A 24952-nucleotide genomic window follows, 5' to 3' on the forward strand; every position below is an offset into this window, starting at 1 on the left:
GCTGAACGGAAAAAAAAATCTCATTACCTGTATGCTCAATATAAGGAGAATAGCAGAAACTCCTAATGCTGGCCATACATGTAATGATTGCGGAGACCCTCAAATGCCAGGGCAGTACAAACACCCCACAACTGACCCCATTTTGGAAAGAAGACACCCCAAGGTATTCGCTGAGGGGCATATTGAGTCCATGAAAGATTTAAATTTTTGTCCTAAGTTAGCAGAAAGTGAGACTTTGTGAGGAAAAAAAAAAAAAAAAACAATTTCCGCTAACTTATGCCCAAAAAATACATTTCTATGAACTCGCCATGCCCCTCATTGAATACCTTGGGGTGTCTTCTTTCCAAAGTGGGGTCACATGTGGGGTATTTATACTGCCCTGGCTTTTTAGGGGCCCTAAAGCGTGAGAAGAAGTCTGGGATCCAAATGTCTAAAAATGCCCTCCTAAAAGGAATTTGGGCACTTTTGCAGCCTAGATGCGCAAAAGTGTCACACATGTGGTATCGCCGTACTCAGGAGAAGCTGGGGAATGTGTTTTGGGGTGTCATTTTACATATACCCATGCTGGGTGAGAAAAATATCTTGGTCAAATGCCAACTTTGTATAAAAAAAATGGAAAAGTTGTCTTTTGCCAAGATATTTCTCTCACCCAGCATGGTTATATGTAAAATGACACCCCAAAACACATTCCCCAACTTCTCCTGAGTACGGTGATACCAGATGTATGACACTTTTTTGCAGCCTAGGTGGGCAAAGGGACCCACATTCCAAAGTGCACCTTTCGGATTTCACCGGTCATTTTTTACAGATTTCGATTGCAAACTACTTCTCACACATATGGGCCCCTAAATTGCCAGGGCAGTATAACTACGCCACAAGTGACCCCATTTTGGAAAGAAGACACCCCAAGGTATTCCATGAGGGGCATGGCTAGTTCCTAGAATATTTTATTTTTTGTCGCAAGTTAGTAGAATATGAGACATTGTAAGGAAAAAAAAAAAATCATCATTTTCCGCTAACTTGTGACAAAAAAAAAAAAGTTCTATGAACTCACTATGCCCATCAGCGAATACCTTAGGGTGTCTACTTTCCGAAATGGGGTCATTTGTGGGGTGTTTGTACTGTCTGGGCATTGTAGAACCTCAGGAAACATGACAGGTGCTCAGAAAGTCAGAGCTGCTTCATAAAGCGGAAATTCACATTTTTGTACCATAGTTTGTAAACGCTATAACTTTTACCCAAACCATTTTTTTTTTTTTTTTTGCCCAAACATTTTTTTTTATCAAAGACATGTAGAACAATAAATTTAGCGAAAAATTTATATATGGATGTCGTTTTTTTTGCAAAATTTTACAGCTGAAAGTGAAAAATGTCATTTTTTTGCAAAAAAAACGTTACATTTTGATTAATAACAAAAAATGTCAGCAGCAATGAAATACCACCAAATGAAAGCTCTATTAGTGAGAAGAAAAGGAGGTAAAATTAATTTGGGTGGTAAGTTGCATGACCGAGCGATAAACGGTGAAAGTAGTGTAGTGCAGAAGTGTAAAAAGTGGCCTGGTCATTAAGGGGGTTTTAGGTAGCGGGGTTGAAGTGGTTAAAAATGGTCTGGAGACCCACAGCGTCTCTGCACATTACAAGAAATTCCATCAAAAGGACCCTGTCGGTCTTACATTTTGTGGCGTGGAATTTTTTAAACGCCACTGGCGAGGAGGTAATCCCGCCACACAGATTAATAAAAAGGAGGCTCAATGGATTTATGAAATAAACACATTGCAGCCACATGGGCATAATATCGAATGGGACATAAAATCGGTCTGTATGGTCTGATCCTCTGGAATATATACTGTTTTAATATATATGCAATTTTTATGTATTTATATGATTTCTATACATATTTATTATACTTATTCATTTTTATACCTAACCAAATTCTTAATGATATTCTGAAATATTGACATGTGTGTTAGTGTAAAGTAGTGGAATTTTGCTGATATTGTATGTTTTTATAATGTTTAGCATGCGATTGTTTAATATACCGCCGGACAACGGAAGTCCGTTTTTGTTCCGGGGTAAAGGGTTGTTATATACCTGTGGACTATAGCGGCGTTTGGTCGGGCATTTCTATACGCATGTGAAAACTGTGGAATATGTGAGTAAAATAAAACTTTATTACCTCTGATTGTTGAAGGTATTGCACCATCTTTTCTGTCCTTTTGTGAAGGCAATCTTGTACCCGGTCTGGAGTGGGCGGTCGGCGGCTCAAAGCGAGATCTGACTACAGGCTGGAGGTGGATAACAGGTTCACTGCATGCGAGGTATAGACCTGTGATAGCAGGCTCAGTGTATGTGAAGTACGGACTAGCAATTGCCACCTCCAACAGCAGGATATGAATTCAGTTTTCCAGGTTTTTGGTTCTTCATTCAAACTACTGATATAAACTGCCAAAGATATAGCGCGGTCCCCGTATCTAACTTTTATTTTGCACTTAGGATACTGAACCTATCCCATTAAGGGTACCGCTGCTCTTTGTCTAGTACTTCTCACAAAACGTCACTTGTTTAACTGTTAAACAGAGCAGAGCTATGCCTAGGCCATGTGACTGATAAACGTGCCATCACATGGCCTAGACTAAGCTATAAGACCATGACGCTACTGTGGGTGCCGGTGCCTTCTCAAGCACCTGATCAGCGGGGGTCCTGGGTGTCAGACTCCTACAGATCAGATACTGATGACCTATCAGGAGGTTAGGACATGAGTAGAAAAGTCTCTGAAAACCCCTTTAAGTTGCCAATAAGAGGAGATAACATTCTAGATTTTGTCTTCTAGAATATAGTTTGATAAAAAAAAAGGTCCCGGGAACAATTTCACACTACTGCTACAGTGCTAGACTTTAGAAGGACTAATTTCCATCATTTCAGCCCCAGAGGACTTTCTGCTTTTGTGTTTCCATTTTTACTCGCTGTCTTCCCAGATCTTTTTATTTTTTCACTCACATAGCTGTATGAGGCCTTGTTTTATTTTCTAATGGCACCACTGCATACAATGTAATTGGAAGCTAAAAGGAAATTTAGTTATAGGATAGGATAGGTAATCAGTATGAAAATCTTAGAAAACCCCATAAATATGTCAAAGGAATAAGTAAAATTCTGGAGGGAAGTGTTTTAATAAAAAATAAAAAAACTCAACCCAAGCACAAGGGGAAACAATTTAAAAGTAGTTGGAGGGAGGGAGAAGATCAGATCTAATGTCTTCACATAAACTAAACTCCTCCTGACAGTAAGCTAGCCATATTCTGTGTTTAAAGATATATTTGTTTTCTTTCTTTCTTTGTCAGACAACTTATAAGATAAATTTGCAAGCCAAAATACACATGAACTCCCTGGTTGGGTTCTTATATAGTGCCTATGACACATATCAGTATGTTCTTCATGATTGGCTCAGGCTAACTGCAAGGCATTATGGGCAAGCCCACCAGCCAGAGCACCACTCGGGGTCATATGATCCTCCTTCCTTTTTCCTGCCCTCCAGTGCTGTCTTCTGATCTATAAAATGGCAGATGTCAATTTGATTGGTTCATCCAAAATGAATCGCAAAAGCTTGAGATTCACTTAAATGTGACATTTTTGGGAAAAGTTGTAGTGAACTCTAGTTCATTAGAATCAATTTGCTGGTCTTTACTGAATATATAAAAGTTTATGAAGAATGTACGTGCTTGTTCTTGGCAATGGCGGTGCCAATGATGTCAGACTCCTCACCAAACTTTCTACGAAAGAATTGGTATATGACATGCCTTTTTAACTATGTAAACACTTGGATGAATAAAAACAAATGATTCAAAAGATTACATATTTCTCTATTTTAGGTGAATGGGAAAATGATCAGTACCCTGGATGTATATAGTACACAGCAGTTAGAAAAGCATCATGTTTTAGCCATCAAAAAATTATGGAGTGATCCTGGAATTCGTAAATGTTATGAGAAGAGAAGAGAATTCAATCTCCTTGATTCGGCCAGCTAGTAAGTGCTTGATAAACAAATATGTTTTTGCCATCTCTGACCAAATATTTCCATGGTTTTTCCCATTTTGAATCAGCAATGATTAGAAAGCTTGGTACACAAATTGGGTAGTCCTCAAGGCCTGAGATAGTTGCCAGGTGAACACTGTTTAGGTAATCTACAGACCTTCTAGATCTAGCTATAGAAATGGGCAGTCTACTGTACATCTGTGTCTGAATCAGCCTTGATGTATAGGGGGTTGACCTAGCTAAGGAACTGACCCAAACTGCAAATCTCTCAGATACACATCACCAACACAGAGATTAGGAGGAAACCCCCTGCCTGTCTTGAAATGCACTTGGAAGTGGAGTCTCGCAGACCACAGTTGGTTTGAAATCTGGCCTGCGGGGCGGTATTCAAAATTAAATCATATCTAAAAGTTTTATTATTTTACAGTTTGAAAACTTTATATCTCACTGGGCAACCCCTTTAAATCTTGGTTTTCTTGCACTCTTTCCTGCAGCTATTTAACAAATTTGGACAGGATTACTCAAGACGGCTATGAGCCTACAAATGAAGACATTGTGAGGATACGAATGCCAACTACAGGAATAAATGAATATTCTTTCACAGTGGATAAAGTTAATCTTAGGTGAAATATAAACCCACATTTCTTATCACTTTATAACAAAGAGAGTCTGTGTACGTACTACCAGGAGGCAATATGCAGCTTTCACAGCATGTGATATAAAACAAGGCCAAAAATGGAACAACAATACACAACGTTTATATTACATCTGCACGCATGCAACTATACTTGTATAAGGGGTAGAAATAACTATCTTGGTGCCCAAGACAAGGGTTTCAGTATACAGGTCCTTCTCAAAAAATTAGCATATTGTGATAAAGTTCATTATTTTCTGTAATGTACTGATAAACATTAGACTTTCATATATTTTAGATTCATTACACACCAACTGAAGTAGTTCAAGCCTTTTATTGTTTTAATATTGATGATTTTGGCATACAGCTCATGAAAACCCAAAATTCCTATCTAAAAAAATTAGCATATCATGAAAAGGTTCTCTAAACAAGCTATTAACCTAATCATCTGAATCAACTAATTAACTCTAAACACCTGCAAAAGATTCCTGAGGCTTTTGAAAACTCCCAGCCTGGTTCATTACTCAAAACCGCAATCATGGGTAAGACTGCCGACCTGACTGCTGTCCAGAAGGCCATCATTGACACCCTCAAGCAAGAGGGTAAGACACAGAAAGAAATTTCTGAACGAATAGGCTGTTCCCAGAGTGCTGTATCAAGGCACCTCAGTGGGAAGTCTGTGGGAAGGAAAAAGTGTGGCAGAAAACGCTGCACAACGAGAAGAGGTGACCGGACCCTGAGGAAGATTGTGGAGAAGGACGATTCCAGACCTTGGGGGACCTGCGGAAGCAGTGGACTGAGTCTGGAGTAGAAACATCCAGAGCCACCGTGTACAGGCGTGTGCAGGAAATGGGCTACAGGTGCCGCATTCCCTAAGTCAAGCCACTTTTGAACCAGAAACAGCGGCAGAAGCGCCTGACCTGGGCTACAGAGAAGCAGCACTGGACTGTTGCATGTCATTCGGAAATCAAGGTGCCAGAGTCTGGAGGAAGACTGGGGAGAGGGAAATGCCAAAATGCCTGAAGTCCAGTGTCAAGTACCCACAGTCAGTGATGGTCTGGGGTGCCATGTCAGCTGCTGGTGTTGGTCCACTGTGTTTTATCAAGGGCAGGGTCAATGCAGCTAGCTATCAGGAGATTTTGGAGCACTTCATGCTTTCATCTGCTGAAAAGCTTTATGGAGATGAAGATTTCATTTTTCAGCACGACCTGGCACCTGCTCACAGTGCCAAAACCACTGGTAAATGGTTTACTGACCATGGTATTACTGTGCTCAATTGGCCTGCCAACTCTCCTGACCTGAACCCCATAGAGAATCTGTGGGATATTGGGAAGAGAAAGTTGAGAGACGCAAGACCCAACACTCTGGATGAGCTTAAGGCCGCTATCGAAGCATCCTGGGCCTCCATAACACCTCAGCAGTGCCACAGGCTGATTGCCTCCATGCCACGCCGCATTGAAGCAGTCATTTCTGCAAAAGGATTCCCGACCAAGTATTGAGTGCAGAACTGAACATCATTATTTGAAGGTTGACTTTTTTTGTATTAAAAACACTTTTCTTTTATTGGTCGGATGAAATATGCTAATTTTTTGAGATAGGAAATTTGGGTTTTCATGAGCTGTATGCCAAAATCATCAATATTAAAACAATAAAAGGCTTGAACTACTTCAGTTGGTGTGTAATGAATCTAAAATATATGAAAGTCTAATGTTTATCAGTACATTACAGAAAATAATGAACTTTATCACAATATGCTAATTTTTTGAGAAGGACCTGTATATCCTCTGTGAGAAGGGTATCGTTCTTTGGGAGAACCGATATCTGCCATTGAAACAGTTAACATACACCACAGATAAAGATAGTCCAGACGGCACCACTCCCCTTGTAACACGCTGGTAATAGTAAATAAATGTCCTCTGTGAAAGTCGGGTATCAGGTGGCAATGCGGAGGTGCCTGCTTGCGAATATAATAGTGCAATTGAGAAAATAGAAAAAATCAGCGGCACTCACCAGTTGCAGGTTTTCAACATATCATCACTTTTATTGTGACAATAGGTACATGCTTTTACAGGGCTGGGGCGGACAAGCCTTTCATTGAAATAAAAAAAACGCCTAGGCGGTGTGTGGCAGCGACGGCCGTTTCCGAAGAAGCACATATTGTGCGAAACGTCTGTCGCTGCCACACACCGCCTAGGCGGTTGTTTTATTTCAATGAAAGGCTTGTCCGCCCCAGCCCTGTAAAAACCTGCAACTGGTGAGTGCCGCTGATTTTTTTCTATTTTCTCGATTGCACTATTGAAACAGTTAAACTTTGTGTGATAAGCCTTGGGTGTGTCTCTGGGAACCGAAAGGTTAACCCAGACACAGGATAAGCAGGGTTGATAGCCTGTTTTGTCTGTTAGCCATAGCTAACATAGATTGTAAAATACATACTGGGACCTGCTTATACTGGAGTGAGTGAGGTTGGCAGTGGGACGCTCACTGTACCTGGGCTTTGGTCCTGGCCTTCCATAGCCCACAGCTGCGGGTCACATCGGTCATTGGGGCCTAACTTAAAGCTCAGTGTAGAGCTGAGAAATGTGGCCATACCTGGAGAAGCTGACTGCTGAACTACAGAAGGTATTGCATGTGCCACCCAATACTTTCCATTTGTACAGGTGGGCCAGGTAGCTGGTCCCACGTATAGTTGTATAGTGTCTTGTTGTATTAGGTACTGGCTCAGCTCAGCAGGGTTTGTTTGTTTAAGCCTATTTGTTAAGGCCATGCTTATGTTTAAATATATGTGTAACATAAAAACATATAATTTGGACTTTTGTCTCTGTTACTGCTTCCTGTACAACTACCAAGTGTCTACCAGAGCGACCCTACACACCTCCCTCACAGCCATTGCTATCCCTTTTCTGCCAGTGGGTTACCACTACATGAAAGCAAATAGTTTTCATAGGTCTCCCACACTATAAAAAGTGTTTAATCCTATGTGATGTTTTTATACAAATGAGCACTTCCCTTTGTGCAGTGTCGGCACTGTAACTTTTTTGTATTCCATAATTGTCTCCCCATCCTCATGGATCACTAGGCAGCTGTCTACCCTTCCTACCCCTTGTCCTGGCCCTGTATATATGTAACCTGTGGCATAGACACATTGATATCAGGATACCATGGGTTGAAATGGCTGAACTGGAAGTCTGGTTGAATGCTTGATGGCTTCATTTAAAGCATTTCTAAATCCACCATTTTCATGATGAATGTCAGATTGGACTTAACAAAGTGCTATAGTTATAGAGATAAGGCATATCTTCAAAGTATTAAATGGTGTCATCATTTAAAATGGATAGAGTGACATGCAAGCATTGATGGACATTGTGGTGATGAACACAGTGTCACAAGGTTATCCTGGATTTGTTAAAGAGGTTTTCTGGAAATAACATGTAAATGATCGATTCTTAAGATAGGTCAGCAATTTCAGGTCGCAACGCTTCGGTCAGCACCGTGGCCTTTTTCTAGACCAGTTACATCACATACATCAGTCTCATGGCCTAGGCACAGCTCTGTCCCATTCAAATGAATGGGCCTAGAATGCAATGCCAAGCACAGCCTCTATCCAATGTATGTCGCTGTGCTTGGTATGATGTGAGAAGGCATCAACGTTCATCCCTTTCAAGCAATTAATTGGTGGGAGTGCAGAAGTTAGACTCCACTGATCTTATATTAATGACTTATTCTGAGGATAGGTCCTCAATATTGTAGCTTCTGAAACCCAGTTTAAGACTGGAGTTTACCTTGTCTGTCTTAAGGATGCTGAAGTAAGATGCATCAAGTTAATTGAGAGGAGCAGGCCTCATAACAAATTTGGTGCATCTGGCAGTCCATGTACAAGAAAAGCAAATCTACGGTATGCCAGCTATGAGCATACTTGTCAGTTTCTGTGGTCAATTATAGTAATTCTGTTGGGCTGCTTAGCCCCACTCATGTTTTTGATAAGTGTCGAGTAAGCAATGTAAAATTTAAAAAATGTTTTTTCAAAACTGCCAAAATTTTTGACTTTTGTACACCAGACAACTCGCACAAGTCACATAATAAATTCTCTTCAATGTTCTTTATAATGATTTACATATTATTTATTCATATATTAATTACATATTTTATAGGCTGGTGGATGTTGGGGGTCAAAAATCTGAGAGGAAGAAGTGGATCCATTGCTTTGAGAATGTGAATTGTCTTATCTACTTGGCTTCTCTCAGTGAATACGATCAGCAGTTAGAGGAAAACAGGCAAGAGGTAAGACATTTATAAGTTATAGGCAATAAAAATGCACTCATATAAAAGTAAGGAGGTATTGTACCTGGCAGCATATCTACATGTACTTCTGATAGGTCTGATGATATATTATTATTTATAAGAAATTGAATATCCTATGTCTCTCTATTAAAAGCTACCTTTAATTTTCACAATTGAGTGTGGTTTCATTCAAAGACAAACATAAAATCATAGCTCTAAAAGTAAAAAAAAAAGTGTATGCTTTTGAAGAATATTTTAAACATGGTCTCTAAGGCCATTTCTTAACACAGCAGTATCGATAAGCCAAAACTAGGAGTGGATCAAATACATCAAATCTTTCCATTAAAACTTGTCTCTGTGTAGATACCACTAATACTGACGCAAAATGCTGACCAAAATAGTGGCACATAAAAGTGGCCTAAGAGCAGTTCACATAATATGGCTGCCTTTTATGGTCTGTGATACAAAATACAAAAGCTCAATGTCTGCTGAACTGAACACAGACCACCATGGGCTTTTATACTCATCTAAACTTGGTCCAGTAGAAGTTGGGTGGTTGCCCATGTGTTGCAGCCATAATACAGACATTAAAACATCAACAATGCTTTACTTGTAATTATCCTGTAAAATGCAGGTTTCGGAGCAATTGTGCAGGAGGGCATAGTTCTTCCAACATTTCAAGTGTGGATGGCAATTATCTCTTCTGACTAAGTTGCTTATGTGCACTGAAGGTTCTCTTTTAGCACTCTTCTTGCTCCTAACAACTGTTCTGATGGAGGCGGGTAAAACCTCTGCTCCTCTCTCTGGGTTACACCCATAGTGTGACCTAATCAGGACAACTTCAGGACTTTCCTCACCACCAGGTCACACATACTAAGTCCACCCAGCGGGTGAATCCTGGTCTAAATAATCATTAAGCCACGCCCAGGTGGTGTATGTCTATGTTTCCACACTTGTGCGTAGCTGCTTCCACACTGGTACCATCATGGTGCTGAGTTGATAATTTTCCTGAGCTGTGATAACCACGCAATGCAGCACCAGAACAAGCACCTCTCCCCACCAGTACAACACACCAAATTGTACAAAACACAAAAACAATACCCCAAACCACTTTACAACCCAATAGTTTGCAATAGTCTACCAAAATTTCTGCTGTTTCAGGCTAGAAAGTGCCATTAGAATAAAATAATATTTTTATAAACTTTTAAGAGCTTGTTAGAGGATGTTCTACATTAATATGACCATGGATGGTACAATTGCAGGAAAACAGAAAAACGTAATTTTGTTCTCAACAGTTGCTTGTTTGCTTTATAGTTGCAGTTTACTATTAAATGCACATTTTTCTTGATGTTTGCAAGGGCACCCTTGATAAGACATCCCACTTGGTGGTTACAGGAATAGACTTCACTGATTGCTTATATTTAGTCTTCTTCTACTGCCATGGCCCACAGGGGAGGTGTCTGGTGGAGAGGATTAGAGTGGTGGCTGTGGTGAGGATGGAGGTAATAGTATTCATGGTGGTATTCCTGCTCCAGTGCTCCCCGTGTCGTGTCACGCAGTGAAAGGAGGGACACATTTTCTTCCCCTTGGGGAACTCACTGGAGATGTTCTCCCCCCTGATGGTGGTTCAAGGTGCTCTTGGTGTTGGTTGATACATGGTGATGCAAGGCAGGGAGACAGGGTTGGTGGAAAGAGAGGCAATAATCAGTTCGGCATAGTGAAACAAGAAATAATTATTTACTGAAGGTAATGGCAGAGGGCAAATACACATACTTTTAGAAGTAGGGTGTTCCTCAGAGACACTGTCTCCTACACTACTCTGGCTGACTGCTCTTGCCAACCCAACACTGCTTCTTCTCTCTCCAACTTCAGACTGACACTAATTTACCAAACAGAGGTGAGTGGAGCAGCCATACATAGCACAAAGAAATATCACAGGGGTTTTCCGGTAATATTGATTTTTAAGAAAGTGCCTGCCCCCTGAACTAGAACATTCATACTTAGCTGCTCTACACTGCTCTGGTTCACCATGCTGCCCCCGTGTGTCTCCAAATTCTGGTCCCTGCACTGCTCCAGCCATTGACTGGCTTGCGCAATGACTTGCTGTTTGTGGCCACATCACCGCTAAACCCAGTAATTGGCTGGAGTGGGGCATGTGGCCAGATGCAAACAGTGTGAGGACCTGAAGTTGGAGACAGTGGAGGCAGCGCTGGGGAACCGAGTGGCATGGAGCAGGTAAGTTTGAATCTTCTATTTCAGGGGGCAGGCTGCAGGTAGTTGCTTAAAAATCACTGGCTCACTGCTAAATCAATCTTCAGCACACAATCACATCAAGAAGAAAATGGTGTCTCAACATCCACTATGAACATCCCTCCTCTAACTGATGCACAGTACACCAAGGCAGTGGCAGTTGAGACCAGCCTGTCCTGCCTCCTATCTCCTGATTCTCTACCTTTCCCCTAGAGAGGAAGGAGCAGAGATCAGGAAGCAGGACATGACAAGAGTCACTGCCCTTGCAGCCAGCCAGTAGCAGCGGCAACACGTGAGGTGCACGGTGGACCGATGAGGGGCCAATTGATATAACACACAGTTCATCAGTTTACTCACGGTTAGCAGATAGCCTCCCTGGGCTGGCAGCACAGTGTTGAGGTGGACAGCACAAAATCCTCCAGAGCACACTCTGTGGTAGGAAGCATTAGCCAAGATGGTGGTTGAGGTGCCCTTAATGTTAAGGGTGCTTAGGGTGCTTGTTGCGGCTGAGTCCCTTGATGGTTTTTGTTGTGATGCCAGTATCGTTAATAGTGGTACAACCATAGGTAGTAATAATGAGGGCGACAGTGGTAAGATGCAACTCACAACTTTTACTTTGGATGTCTTTTGGTTGCAGCAGTACAATCATGCAGTCTCTAGATGGTACAGAGTTAATTCTGCAAATCCACTGTTTTAGGCTGTTTAGGTTTCTTGCTTTTGGAGAAGTGGGTTAGGTGTACCTGGTTCCTTTAGATGTGCTGGATCCTATTCCTTGACTTTCCCTACAAGCTGAATATTCTGGACAGGAAAACTCAACTGTCTCTTAGAAGTTTGGTATGGCTGCCTGAAGCTATAAAACCTCCACCATGCAAAGGTGTCTGTGGCCCTCAATAATGGCTCTTATCACCGATGAATTCCTAGGAATGCTTGTTTCTTTTCCAGGGAGGCAAACTCTTCTCCTACTGGTCAGGGATGCAAGTCTACAGTCCGGCTACAGAAGGAAAAGGCTCTTCTGTGCCTCACATCTGAGTATCACCTTCTAGCGAAGTTGGCTCCACTCACTAATCTGTGTTGCAAAGTCTTCACTCTGTCTTTCCTCCCACTAATTTGATCTGACTACCTCAGATCTTCTCTCTTCTCTGACTACATCCTGGTCTCAACTGACTAACTAGGCCTTACCTAGGTATGTATATATATATATATATATATATATATACGACCTGAACTTTATCCCCATCTAGTGGTGGGATGTATAAATTGCACCTAATAGGCCTGTTAACAGGGATTTTGCAGATACACAAATGCAAAGTTATACATAACAACCTAGTGCTTTTAATAATATATAAAGTGCTTTTAAGCAGTGCCCACACACACGTAGTGGGACGCTGCACCCTCATTAGCCAAGTTTGCTTTTTACCGACTAACACTAACACCAATGAGTCCAACACACAGACATTAAAGGGGCAGTGCAGTGGTTCGATATTGATATCTTCAGGATAGGTCATCAATATCATATCAGCCTGGGTCTGAAACCTGGCACCCCTGTCGATCAGCTGTTTGAGAGGTGGTGGCTCTCATGTGAGAGCTCCTCCCTCTTCAAGATTACACTGTGCATCATCTCACTTGTAGCGGAGTCCAGTGTAATTACAATTGTAATTGCTCTTTGCCGTTGAGATGAGCGAGACAACGCGCAGTGTAATCTTGAAGAGGAGGCATACCCGCTAACTCCATGACAAATATCTCCTGAGGATAGGTTATCAATATTTACCCACTGCACAACCCCTTTAACAAACAGACATACAGAGGCAGCACAGACAAGAGAAGGTGGACAGAAAACGCACAGAACAATTTAACAAAGCTGTTCAAATAAAAAGAGGCAGTAATATTTCAAAGGGCCACACCATCCCTTAACAATGTGGCATCTGAATTTACTCTTTTCTTTATTGTTGGCCTGATAGTTAATCTAAAAGCAGATCTTGGCTCCAGTGCTTCCCAATAAATGGATCCTTATTTCTTCATGTCCAATAAAATACCAATATAAAAAAGGTATACAAAGTCACAATGAAGTGTTTTGGAGATCCACCCCTCCCTCAGATATAGGACGGATTGTCTGAGCATCCAATATATTATACTTGTCCATGTCCATTGCGTATCACCCTATGTTTGAGGCACTCAGTTTTTTTTTTGTTTTTTTTCTAGAATACAGCCAGTAAAAATGAATAAAAAATTATTCAAACTCACTGATTAGTGGTCCGAAGCTTATCAGCGGTGGGGTGGGCGATGCGCTAACAGTGGCCGAACACTAAGAGTGCTGGCCACAAACAGTCAGCACACACAAAAAAGAAGTGTGTGGGGGGGGCAAGCTGCAGCACCCCTGGGGGGTCTAGGGTCGCACAGCTGAGTGTGGTGTGGACCCCATACACCCGATCAGGGTGAAGCACAAACTTTTTTTTCCCCCTAAAACTATCCCTGCCTGTTTGCTGTGATCGCTGATATGGGGAAATGGGGAGGGGGGGGGGGGGGTTGGGGGTCACAGGACCCCCCTCAGCATTGTTAGAGTGTCTGCTAAATGTCCTGTGTTCTCAAGAGGTTAAAAATGGATTAAAAATGGCCGTTAAAATTGCCAGAAAATGGATGCAAAAAAGATTGAAAAATGGCCATGAAGAAGTAGCAGTGTGTCCATTTTTCATGGCCATTCTTTTCACTGTTGTGTAAATGTAGCCTTAGGCTAATGTCATACCGGAGACTTGTGCCTGTTTACATAACCCAGAATCTCAGTTTATATACTAATTGTTCAATGTATCCAAGACATGCTAATGCTGTTCACACCACTTAAAACTCAACTCGGGAAGTGGCAAGGGTGTGGTTTGTTATGCACATTACTCAATGTTACAGAAGTAAAGCATATAAACTTACTGTCAAGGACGTTCCCGCGGCAGGTTGCTGGAGATCGGTAAGACTGGCAACACATGGTTTGATCTGACATGTTTTCTGTTTGGATCAAATTACATCTGTGTTTCTGGTGCTTGCCAAACCTTCTTTCCCAAGGTGTGACTATTATGGTCATTTAACCTTCTCTATTTATTGTTTCTCCCACTATGCTATGCGGTTTATAGCTTCAGTTTGAGTTGTGGATAGCTGGTGTGTGGATCTCGGCTAAGTTCCTGGTGCTGCCATAGCTACTTGAAGTTAAGTGTTTTTTGGGGGGTTTATTTTGTGTGTTGCATTTCCGTGTCATTTGTATGAAGGCCTGTATTAAGGAGGGAGACTCCTGTTCGTCCTTCCTTTTGGAGGAACAGGTTGTCTCAGTCCTGACATTAGTACCAGGGTCCTATAGGGTGAGTTAGGACACTAGGTATTTCTGTGTATTAACTCGCCTACCTCTGGGGTCTGTTCATATTGGTAGTTAGTCATGACTTTGATTAGGGTTTTACTAGGGGATGTCCCTAGTTTCCAGGCCTTATTCACTCACCCCTTTCCCTCTTATGTTTGGTGTGGTGTTTCCATCCCATACTGTAATTTTTTGCTTGTTTCAGTACAGCCATGCATCCTATTGCTGCACTGGCCGGACAGCTGTAGGGGCTGTCTTATGGAGGTAGCTGTCCTCCGCACGACTGTCTTGCAGATCCGGAGACCACAGGCTGTTGGTCCTAGTGGTGGTTACCAGGTGTGTCTCGAACCTAAAGTTGCCCTCCCGGACAGATTCTCTGGGGGAAGTGATAATTTCATTTTGTTTAGGGAGGTGTGCAAATTGTTTTTTAGGCTACATCGGCACTCATCTAGGGATGAGATTCAGAGAGTTGGTGCGGTTATTTCATTGCTTAAAGGGGACCCTTAGTTATGATCGCAGTCTCTCCGGACGGTGGATGAATTTTCCAAAACTCTGGGTCTCATCTATGATGACCCGGATCAGACCTCCCTGCCTGAGACCAAGCCTTCGTCAGGGAGAGCGTTCTGCTGAGAGCTATTGCTCTGAGTTTAGGAGGCGGGCTACAGATACTGAATGGAACGATCCGGCTCTCTGTAGTCAGTTCTGTCCGGGATTATCAGAGATTCTGAAGGATGCTTTGGCCTTTCATGAGCATCCTGAGTCTTAGGAAGCCTCTATGTCTCTGGCAGTACGCATAGATGCCTGAGAGAGAGATCTAGGGGCCCCCACTCTCAGGGCGTACTATCACATAACGTATCGTCTTCCTTTTGGTGAAGATACTCTTCGTTTTATGTCTGGGGACAAACCCATGCAATTAGGGGGAGCTTCTCCTGGATCTGCTTTTAAGCGCATTAGTCATAGGAGGGGAGTGAGTACAAAAGGGACATTTTATCGATGTATGTCTATGCATTCAGCATCAAAAATAAATGCAGGGGTGAGAGGGGAGTCAGAGAACGTGCATTTGTCTTTGACTGGTAGTGCCTGATTTCTCCTGACTGTCGAGGTGGCACTAGAGTTCAAGACTGTGGGGATTGAGGTGTTTATTAACTTCACATCCGGGCCATTTACCCCCTTCTTGACAGAGCCTAATTTTGCAAATCTGACATGTGTCACTTTATGTGTAATAACTTTGGAACGCTTTTACTTATCCAAGCCATTCTGAGATTGTGTCTCGTGACACATTGTACTTTATGACAATGGTAAATTTGAGTCGATATACTTCACCTTTATTTATATAATTCAAAATTTACTAAAAAGTTAGAAAAATTAGCAATTTTCAAAATTTCAATTTTTCTGCCTTTAAAACAGAAAGTGATACCTCATAAAATATTTATTACTTAACATTCCCCATATGTCTACTTTATGTTGGCATCATTTTGTAAGTGTCATTTTATTTTTCCAGCTCATCCCTCCCAGCTCCACCCACCAGTGTTTTTCTTGTCCCTACAGGGGATAGACGCAGGGAGGTTCTCTGCTCTAGGGTTGAAGAGATTCTATAAGGACCTTTAGGGCCTAAGGCTGGGACTAGGATCGGGGGGTTTCCGGCCTCTTCTTCCAGACCTCAAATAGCCTTGGTAACACCTCTCAGGGAAGAGGTCCCTTAGTAGCCTGGAACCCACCTGGCGGAGTCCGAGCCTATAGGTGGGTTCTCTGATGGCCTGGGTTCGATCGGTGGGTTCATCCTCATCCTTCCTACCCTATAAAGTGGCCGTGCCAGTAAACCCCCAAATGCTCCGTATGCAAGTGTTGACAGATGCTGCATGACACTATTGGTGCTGGCTTTGGCAGCACATACTCCAAGACTGGTAAATAAACTATGCAAACTATTTGTCAGGTAAGTAAACCATGCATGTGTTTAACCAGCTGGATTGCCTCAACAGTTCTAATTAATTGAAAATGTGTGTGTGGCTCTAAATGGGAGCTAAGATGATAACATTTTCAGGCTGCATTTAATTGAAAAGGCGCAAACTTAAATCTCTCAGGCTAGCAACCTGGCTTAGTATGTCTGACTTCATTCCTTATCTAGGAGCCTGTGCTCGGCGTGCAGCCTCAGGGCCTCTCTGCCCGGCGTGCCGCCTCAGGGCCTCCTTGCCCAGCGTGCCGCCTCAAGGCCTCCTTGCCCAGCGTGCCGCCTCAGGGCCTCCTTGCCCAGCGTGCCGCCTCAGGGCCTCCTTGCCCAGCGTGCCGCCTCAGGGCCTCCTTGCCCAGCGTGCCTCCTCATGGCTTCTGTGCCCGGCGTGCCGCCTCATGGCTTCTGTGCCCGGCGTGCCGCCTCATGGCTTCTGTGCCCGGCGTGCCGCCTTATGGCTTCTGTGCCCGGCGTGCCGCCTCATGGCTTCTGTGCCCGGCGTGTCGGCTCATGCGCATGGCTACTGCCACTTGCCTCTGCGCATGGCTTGCTGCCACTTGCCTCTGTGCATGGCTTGCTGCCTCCGAGCAGGGCCTGCCGCCACTTGCTGCCTCCGCGCAGGGCATGCCGCCACTTGCTGCCTCCGCGCAGGGCATGCCGCCACTTACTTCCTCCACGCAGGGCCTGCCGCCACTTGCTGCCTCCGAGCAGGGCCTGCTGACTCTTACTGGTGTCATAACACATAAAAATAACAAGGTAGGAGGCAGGAAGTTAAGTTAAAGCTAAAGGGGTCCTAAGGGGAAGACCTCAGGTAAGGACCCAGTGTGACAGGAGTAGCCTACAGTGCTTATTTACTATATACAGTTTAACGCTAAGCTGTATTGGAGCCACATTCCTCCAGGGACAATGTGGACAATATTAATAGAATTTGTATGTAATTCAAGGAGTACAAGACATATATGTGTACGGGCCATGTGATTTATAGGGTATCGTATACTCTACACCTGGAGATAGTAAGGCTCAGCCTGAAGTTAAGGAACATTAGTGGGACCAGAGCACTGAAACTTAGTAAAGATCCTACTCAGACCTGTTATAATGGGAGATAGCACCATCTTGGCTGGGAATTCTTCTTGTATGGATTACAGCTATCCCTTCTTTTGCAATAAATTGGTATATCTACCTCAGGACAAGTGATTTTCACTAAATGTCAACTTATGCCCAACTAAACTGTTATTCTATCTATTTGCACCTAATGGTGCTGATGTCATGAACATTAGGACCCTTCCTTCATTGCACCTAATACTCATAACCTCAAGGGCACCTCTGTCGCCTCCGGGAAGGAGACTCCCCTCACTGCACGCCAACCCAGGGAGCTACATTCACACTTACTGCCATGCTCACACATATAAGCTGCGGCTATGTACGCTGCATAGGTCTTGTAACCTTCTGCCATTCCTCAGTCTCTGTGTCTCCTGGCTAGTGCCATGTAAAGATCTTGTGAAACCCTTAAGGGTCCATTCACACGTCCGTAAGTGTTTTGTGGATCTGCAAAACACGGACACCTGCAATGTGCGATCCGCAATTTGCGGACCGCACATCACAGACTATAATAGAAAATGCCTATTGTGCTATTTTTTTAAGGAACGGAATTGCGGATCCCGAAAAAACTGATGCGAATCCCGGAAATGCGGATTCACATCCTTTCCAGCCCCATTGAAAGTGAATAGGTCCGCAAATTGTGGAACGATTGCGTGAATGGCTCAGTTTTCTTACATATACCTTGTAGACTTTCCGGAGTTAGCTGTTTATCATTTTTTTTTACGATTAAGCTCTTGGGAATGAACTGCAATGGGGTCTTCAGTAAACTTGTACTCGGTGCAGTGGTTATATATGATGTTCTAATATTTTATCTGGTTTTAGAGCGAGTCGTTTTTACACGATAATACTTACCATATAGACTTACAGGTAAAGACCGATGTCTAATAAGACGATTATTCTTCCCCTATTTAAATCTATAAACAGAGGTAGGACTGTTGATCAAGGATGCAGATGAAAAGACATTTCAGAGTTACGACTGGATTCACAAATTCTGTCATCAAGATTCAGTTTTCTTGCAGAATCAAAAAGTTTCTGTCTCAGGTTTATTCCTATGGAATAGTATTTTTATCTAATGATAACTATCTGATATATGTTGTCCTTAGACTTGCCCCCCCCCTCCCTAAATTAAGATTTAGTACATCTCCTGTGGGGCTGTCACGAGGGATGAGCTGGAAAATAGGAATTAGACTTACCGGTAATTCAGTTTCCAGAGATTACCTCATGACAGCACCCATACATTCCCTCCCTTACTAACTACTATGTAAATATTGCATATAAGATTTTCTGATGATTTTAATGAATCTGTTGCATCCATCCTGGTGTAGTAATCTGGAAAAACACTGGTGGGTGGAGGTGGGAGGGACCTTTTAACTACTCTGTTTCCTGTCTCAAGAAGGTCAAAGGGGAACAACATCCTGTGGTGCTGTCATGAGAAAATCTGTGGAAACCGAATTACCGGTATCTCTAATTCCTATTTTTTTTAGGACTTTAGAAGGCTTAGAAATTTAGAACCAATTCTGAAAATTTTAACTAAAATTTACAAAACCCACTTTTTAACCCCTTAGGGACTCTATTTCACCTTAAGGACTTGGCCATTTTTTGCAAATCTGACCAGTATCACTTTAAGTGCTGATAACTTTAAAACGCTTTGACTTACCCAGGCCATTCTGAGATAGTTTTTTCGTCACATATTGTACTTCATAACACTGCTAAAATTGGGTCAAAAAAGTTAATTTTTTTTGCACAAAAAATACTAAATTTACCAAAATTGCAAATTTCAAAGTTTCAGTTTCTCTACTTCCGTAATACATAGTAATACCCCCAAAAAATTTGATGACTTTACATTCCCCATAAGTCTACTTCATGTTTGTATTATTTTGGGAATGCCATTTTATTTTTTGGGGATGTTACATAGCTTAGAAGTTTAGAAGCAAATTTTGAAATTTTTCATGAAATTTTCCAAATCCCATTTTTTATGGACTAGTCCAGGTCTGAAGTCACTTTGTAAGTTACGTAACAGAAACCACCCACAAATGACCCCATTTTAGAAACTACACACCTCAAGGTATTCAAAACTGATTTTACAAACTTTGTTAACCCTTCAGGTCTTCCACAAGACTTAATGGCAAATGGACATAAAATGTAATTTTTGGAAAATTTTCCAATATAATACATTTTTTTTTCAAGAACCAAGCAAGGGTTAACTGCCAAACAAAACTCAATATGGGTTGCCCTGATTCTGTAGTTTGCAGAAACACCCCATGTGTGGTCGTAAACTACTGTTTGGCCAAACGGGAGGACATAGAAGGAGGGGAACGCCATATGGTTTTTGCAAGTCTGATTTTGCAGGACTGGTTTTGTTTATACCATGTCCCATTTCAAGCCCCCCGTTGCACCCCTAGAATAGAAATTTCAAAAAAGTGACTCCATCTAAGAAAGTACACCCCTCAAGGTATTCAAAACTGGGTTTGCAAACTTTGTTAACCCTTTAGTTGTTCCACAAGAGTTAATGGCAGATGGAGAAACAATTTAGGAATTTCTATTTTTTGGAACATTTTCCATTTTAACCAATTTTTTCCAGTAATAAAGTAACGGTTAACTGCCAAACAAAACTCAATATGGGTTGCCCTGATTCTGTAGTTTGCAAAAACACCCCATATGTGGTCCTAAACTACTGTACCAAGTAGACCACAACTTTTTTGTACCATGCCCGGGTTTTGCGCATGGCATTATATGGCTTAAGGACTTGATCAGAGAGATCAACTCCTCCCATATACCAATTGTAGTCGACGATACAATCGGGCTTGAGGACCGTTGCTGCGGTACCTCACACAGGGACAGGGGTAATGCTGTTACCGTGGATTGTGAACAGTATAAGGACATCCCTCTTGTCCTTATACCTGACCAGCAACAGGTTTCCACTGGTAAGGGCACGGGTCTCACTCCTGGGGATAGGTACCTGGAGGGGGTAGGTAGGGAGGCCGCGTTGATTTTTCCCTACGGTCCCACAAGCGGACGTGGATCTGGCGGCAAGGGACCTGAACAAGGGAATGCTAGTATAAAAGTTATCCACGTACAAGTGGTAACCCTTATCTAGCAGTGGGTACATAAGGTCCCACACGAGTTTCCCGCTAACACCCAGAGTGGGGGGACATTCTGGGGGTTCAATACAGGAATCTCGCCCCTCGTACCCACGAAATTTGTATATGTACCCTAAGGAACTCTCACAAATTTTGTACATTTTCACGCCATACCTCGCCCACTTAGTCGGACTGTATTGGCGGAAACTGAGTCTCCCCTTGAACGCAACGAGAGACTCATCAACCGCGACCTCCCTTCCAGGTACGTAGGCCTGCGCAAATTTGGCCCCGAAGTGATCGATGACCGGCCGTATCTTATACAGACGGTCATGGGCAAGATCACCTCGGGGGGGGGGGACATGCTGCATTATCTAAATAATGCAGACATTTCCGGATGGCCTCAAACCGGGGGAGTGTCATGGCCATACTGTAGAGTGGGGTCTGGTAGAGGATGTCCCCACTCCAGTATTGCCTGACACTTGGTTTTTGCAGTAGACCCATGTGCAAGTGGCAGGGGGGGGGGGGGGTCTAGGGTCTCACAGCTAGAAAACAATAAATCAGATAAAATGTTTTTTTTTTCCTAACTAACTTTTCCCTTCTAACCCTGCCTAACGGTGCCTCTCCCTCACTGACCCTAACCTACCTGGAGGGTGATGGGTGCAGAAGGGTGATGGGTGCCGACGGGGGGAATAGCAGGAGCTGGTGAGGACGGTGCTGGATGGTGCAGGTGCAGAAACAGGAAGAGGAGAGGAGCGCCGGGAGTTTGAATCTCCCGCCTCTCTCCCTGCACCATTCAGCACCATGGACAGCAGCCATCAGCACCACGGCCAGCACCACCTCTCCCAAATGCTCGGACTGTGATTAGTGGTGTGTAATCACACCACCGATCACAGTCCTTTTCCGGTTCATCGGGTCAACTGGAAATGGACTGGAAACGCAGCAAACCGCAGGTCTTTGAATTGACCTGCGGTTTGCTGCAATCGCCGATGCGGGGGGGTCACATGACCCCCCCCCCCCGGTGTTGTGACAGGATGCCCGCTGAATGATTTCAGCGGATATCCTGTTGCGATTAACCCCCGCTGCGCCGCAATTGCGTTTTAAAGTCAGGACGTACCAGTACGTCCTGAGTCCTTAAGGGGTTAAGGACCAGTTAAGGTCTGAAGTCACTTTGTGGGGCTTACATAGTGGAAACCCCCCCATAAATGACCCCATTGTAGAAACTACACCGCTCAAAACTGATTTTACAAACTTTGTTAACCCTTTAGGTATTCCACAAGAATTAAAGGAAAATGGAAATGACATTTCTAAATTTTACTTTTTGGCAGATTTTCCTTTTTAATACATTTTTTTATTTAACACATCGAGTGTTACCAGCCAAACAAAACTCAATATTTATTACCCCGATTCTGCTGTTTACAGAAACACCCTACATGTGGTCGTAAACTGATGCACCCTTACAGTAGAAACTCCCAAAAAGTGACCCCATTTTGGAAACTAGGGGATAAGGTGCCAGTTTTATTGCTACTATTTTGGGATACATATGATTTTTAATTGCTCAATAATACATTTTTTTGTGAGGCAAGGTAGCCAAAAAGTAGCTGTTTTGGCACTGTTTTTATTTTTTACAACATTCATCTGACAGGTTAGATCATGTGCAGGAAGACTTGACGTTTTTATTGGTACCATTTTTGTGTACATATGATTTTTTGATCATTCATTATTACACTTTATGGAGCAAGGTGACCAAAAAATGTGTTTTTTGTCCTTTTAATTCTGTTTTTTTATTTTTTTACAGCGTTCACCTGAGGGGCTAGATCATGTGACATTTTTATAGAGCAGATCATTACAGACGTGGCAATACCTAATATGTATACATTTTATTATTTATTTCACTTTTACACAATACCAAAAAATTTTAAACAAAAAATAATGTTTTAATGTCTCCATGTTCTGAGTGCTATAGTTTTTTTTAATTTTTTGTGTTTTTCTTATGTAGGGGGTACAGCAGAATACAAGGCTGTACAGCTCAGTGCAGGGCCTATAGAAGACCCGACAGCTCCTGCACTCTCACGACCCCGGCGGTCAAACGGCATAGCGCTTCTTGCACTGCATACACAGCGCTCATTGATTGCTGTGTATACAGCCATCTAGAAGGCAGGAACACCTGGGAACTGTCCCTGCCTTCTCTCTGGGGTGCCCTGCTGTCACTGACAGCGTGCCCTCCGCTCAGCAGCTGCACGATTAGCGTGCAACTGCCATTTCTGAATAGACATTCCAGAACGTCCATTCAGAGATAAACATTTACCCATAGGACGTTTATATCCTATGGGCGGATGTGAACTGGTTATTGACAGTGGGGCAGGGGTGAACCTGATTGATGCTCAGTTCATCCGTATGCACGGGTCGTCTCCAAGTACATTAGAGAAAAACTTTTCAATTTTTGCTATTGATTCTGCACCTCTGACTCAGAAGTGTTTATCTCAGATGGTGCATGACATCCGATTAAGAGTGGGTGACTTTCATCAGGAATTCATCTCGTGTTTTGTGTTGGAGGGTCTCCCTGCTCTGTTGGTTCTGGGCTTACAGTGGTTAAGCAAGCACAATCCAACCATCGATTTGGCAAGCTAGACAGATTCTGGATTTGGGTGATTATTGCGTTGACAATTGTCTGAATACACCTTTTTCTGCTTTAACCACAAAAACATTACCCTCTTTGATTTTGCCAATGTATTTTCTGAAAGTAGATGCCAGGATTTACCTCCGCATTGGGAATATGATTGTCCTATTGACCTTATTCCCAGAGCTAAATTGCCTAAATCTAGATTGTATAACTTTTCTGGACCCGAAATAATGTCCACGAGAGAGTATATTACTGAGAGTTTGGCTAAAGGACACATAAGACTTTCCAAATCTCTAGTGGCAGCAGGGTTTTTCTTTGTTAAAAAAAAAGAGATGGAACTCTTAGGCCATGTCTGGATTTCTGTGAGCTCAATCGAATTACTGTCCGTGATCCTCACCCTCTTCATTTGATTCCTAATTTGTTTAACCAGATTGTTGATGCCAAGGTGTTCTCCAAGTTGGACTTAAGGGGGGCATATCATCTGGTCAGGATCAAGGAAGGGATGAATGGAAGATGGCTTTTAATACCCCAGAGGGTCACTTTGAGAACCTGGTCATGTCTTTTGGTTTTACCAATGCTGCTGGGGTTTTCCAGCATTCTGTGAATGGCATTTTTCCGTACCTGGTGGGGAGGTTTGTTGTTGTGTATTTGGATGACATACTAATTTATTTTCCAGACGTGGAGACTCCTCAGGATCATGTTAGACAGGTGTTACAGATCCTAAGAGATAATAAATTGTACGCAAAATTAGAGAAGTGTGTCTTTGCTGTACATGAGGTGCAATTCTTGGCTGTCATATTTTTCGAATGGATCCAGAGAAAGTCCGTGCTGTATTGGACTGGGATCGACCTCAAAATCTGAAGGCTCTTATGCGGTTTTTGGGGTTCACCAACTATTACCGAAAATGTATTCAGAACTATTTGACAGCGGTGAAACCCTTAACTGACATGACTAAGAAAGGGACGAATGTTCCAGTCTGGTCTGATTTGGCATTTCGAGCCTTTTCTGCGGTTAAGTGCTTTGCTTCTACCCCTATATTGGCGCAGCCAGATGTATCACAACCTCTCATTGTGAAAGTTGACGCGTCTGAGGTAGGGTTAGGAGCAGTCTTATGGCAGGGCCCGTCACCTGGTAAATGGCGCCCATGTACATTTTTCTTTAAAAAACTCTCTGCCGCAGAGAGAAATTACGATGTGGGTAACAGAGAGTTGCCGACCGTTAAGTTGGCTTTTGAGGAGTAACGTCATTGTTTACAGATCACAAAAATCTGGCTTACCTGGAGTCGGCTAAATGACTGAACCCAAGGCAGGCCAGATGGTCTTTGTTTTTCACGAGATTCAATTTCATTGTCACTAATCGTCCTGGGGTTAAGAACGTCAAGGCAGATGCCTTGTCACACAGTTTTCCTGGAGGTGGTGATTTTGAAAATCCGAGTCTGATACTGTTGGAGGGGGTGGTGATATCCGCTGTATACCCTGACCTAGAGGTGAAAGCGTTAGAGACTCAGGAAGATGCACTTGAGTCTTGCCCCTCTGGGAAATTGTTTGTTCCATCAGAATTGTGTCATAAAGTGCTTGAGGAACATCGCATTATGGTTCTTACAGGACACCCTGGGTGTAGATCCACTGCCGACCTCATCTCTTGTAGATTCTGGTGGCCGGGGTTGCGTAAGTGTGTTGAGGAC

The 24952-nt window shown here is 42.9% G+C and overlaps 1 protein-coding gene across 1 annotated transcript in view; it reads left to right on the forward strand.

The window, feature by feature from the left end:
- Positions 1-24952, forward strand: part of GNA15 (G protein subunit alpha 15) — a 107172-nt gene that overhangs the window by 46928 nt on the left and 35292 nt on the right. The window contains exons 3-5 of the mRNA XM_044284596.1: positions 3867-4021; positions 4524-4652; positions 8812-8941. Of these exons, the coding sequence (XP_044140531.1) occupies positions 3867-4021; positions 4524-4652; positions 8812-8941 (414 nt within the window). The remainder of the gene's footprint in view (positions 1-3866; positions 4022-4523; positions 4653-8811; positions 8942-24952) is intronic.

This window comes from Bufo gargarizans, chromosome 1, assembly GCF_014858855.1.
Source record: "Bufo gargarizans isolate SCDJY-AF-19 chromosome 1, ASM1485885v1, whole genome shotgun sequence".
NCBI lineage: Eukaryota > Metazoa > Chordata > Amphibia > Anura > Bufonidae > Bufo > Bufo gargarizans.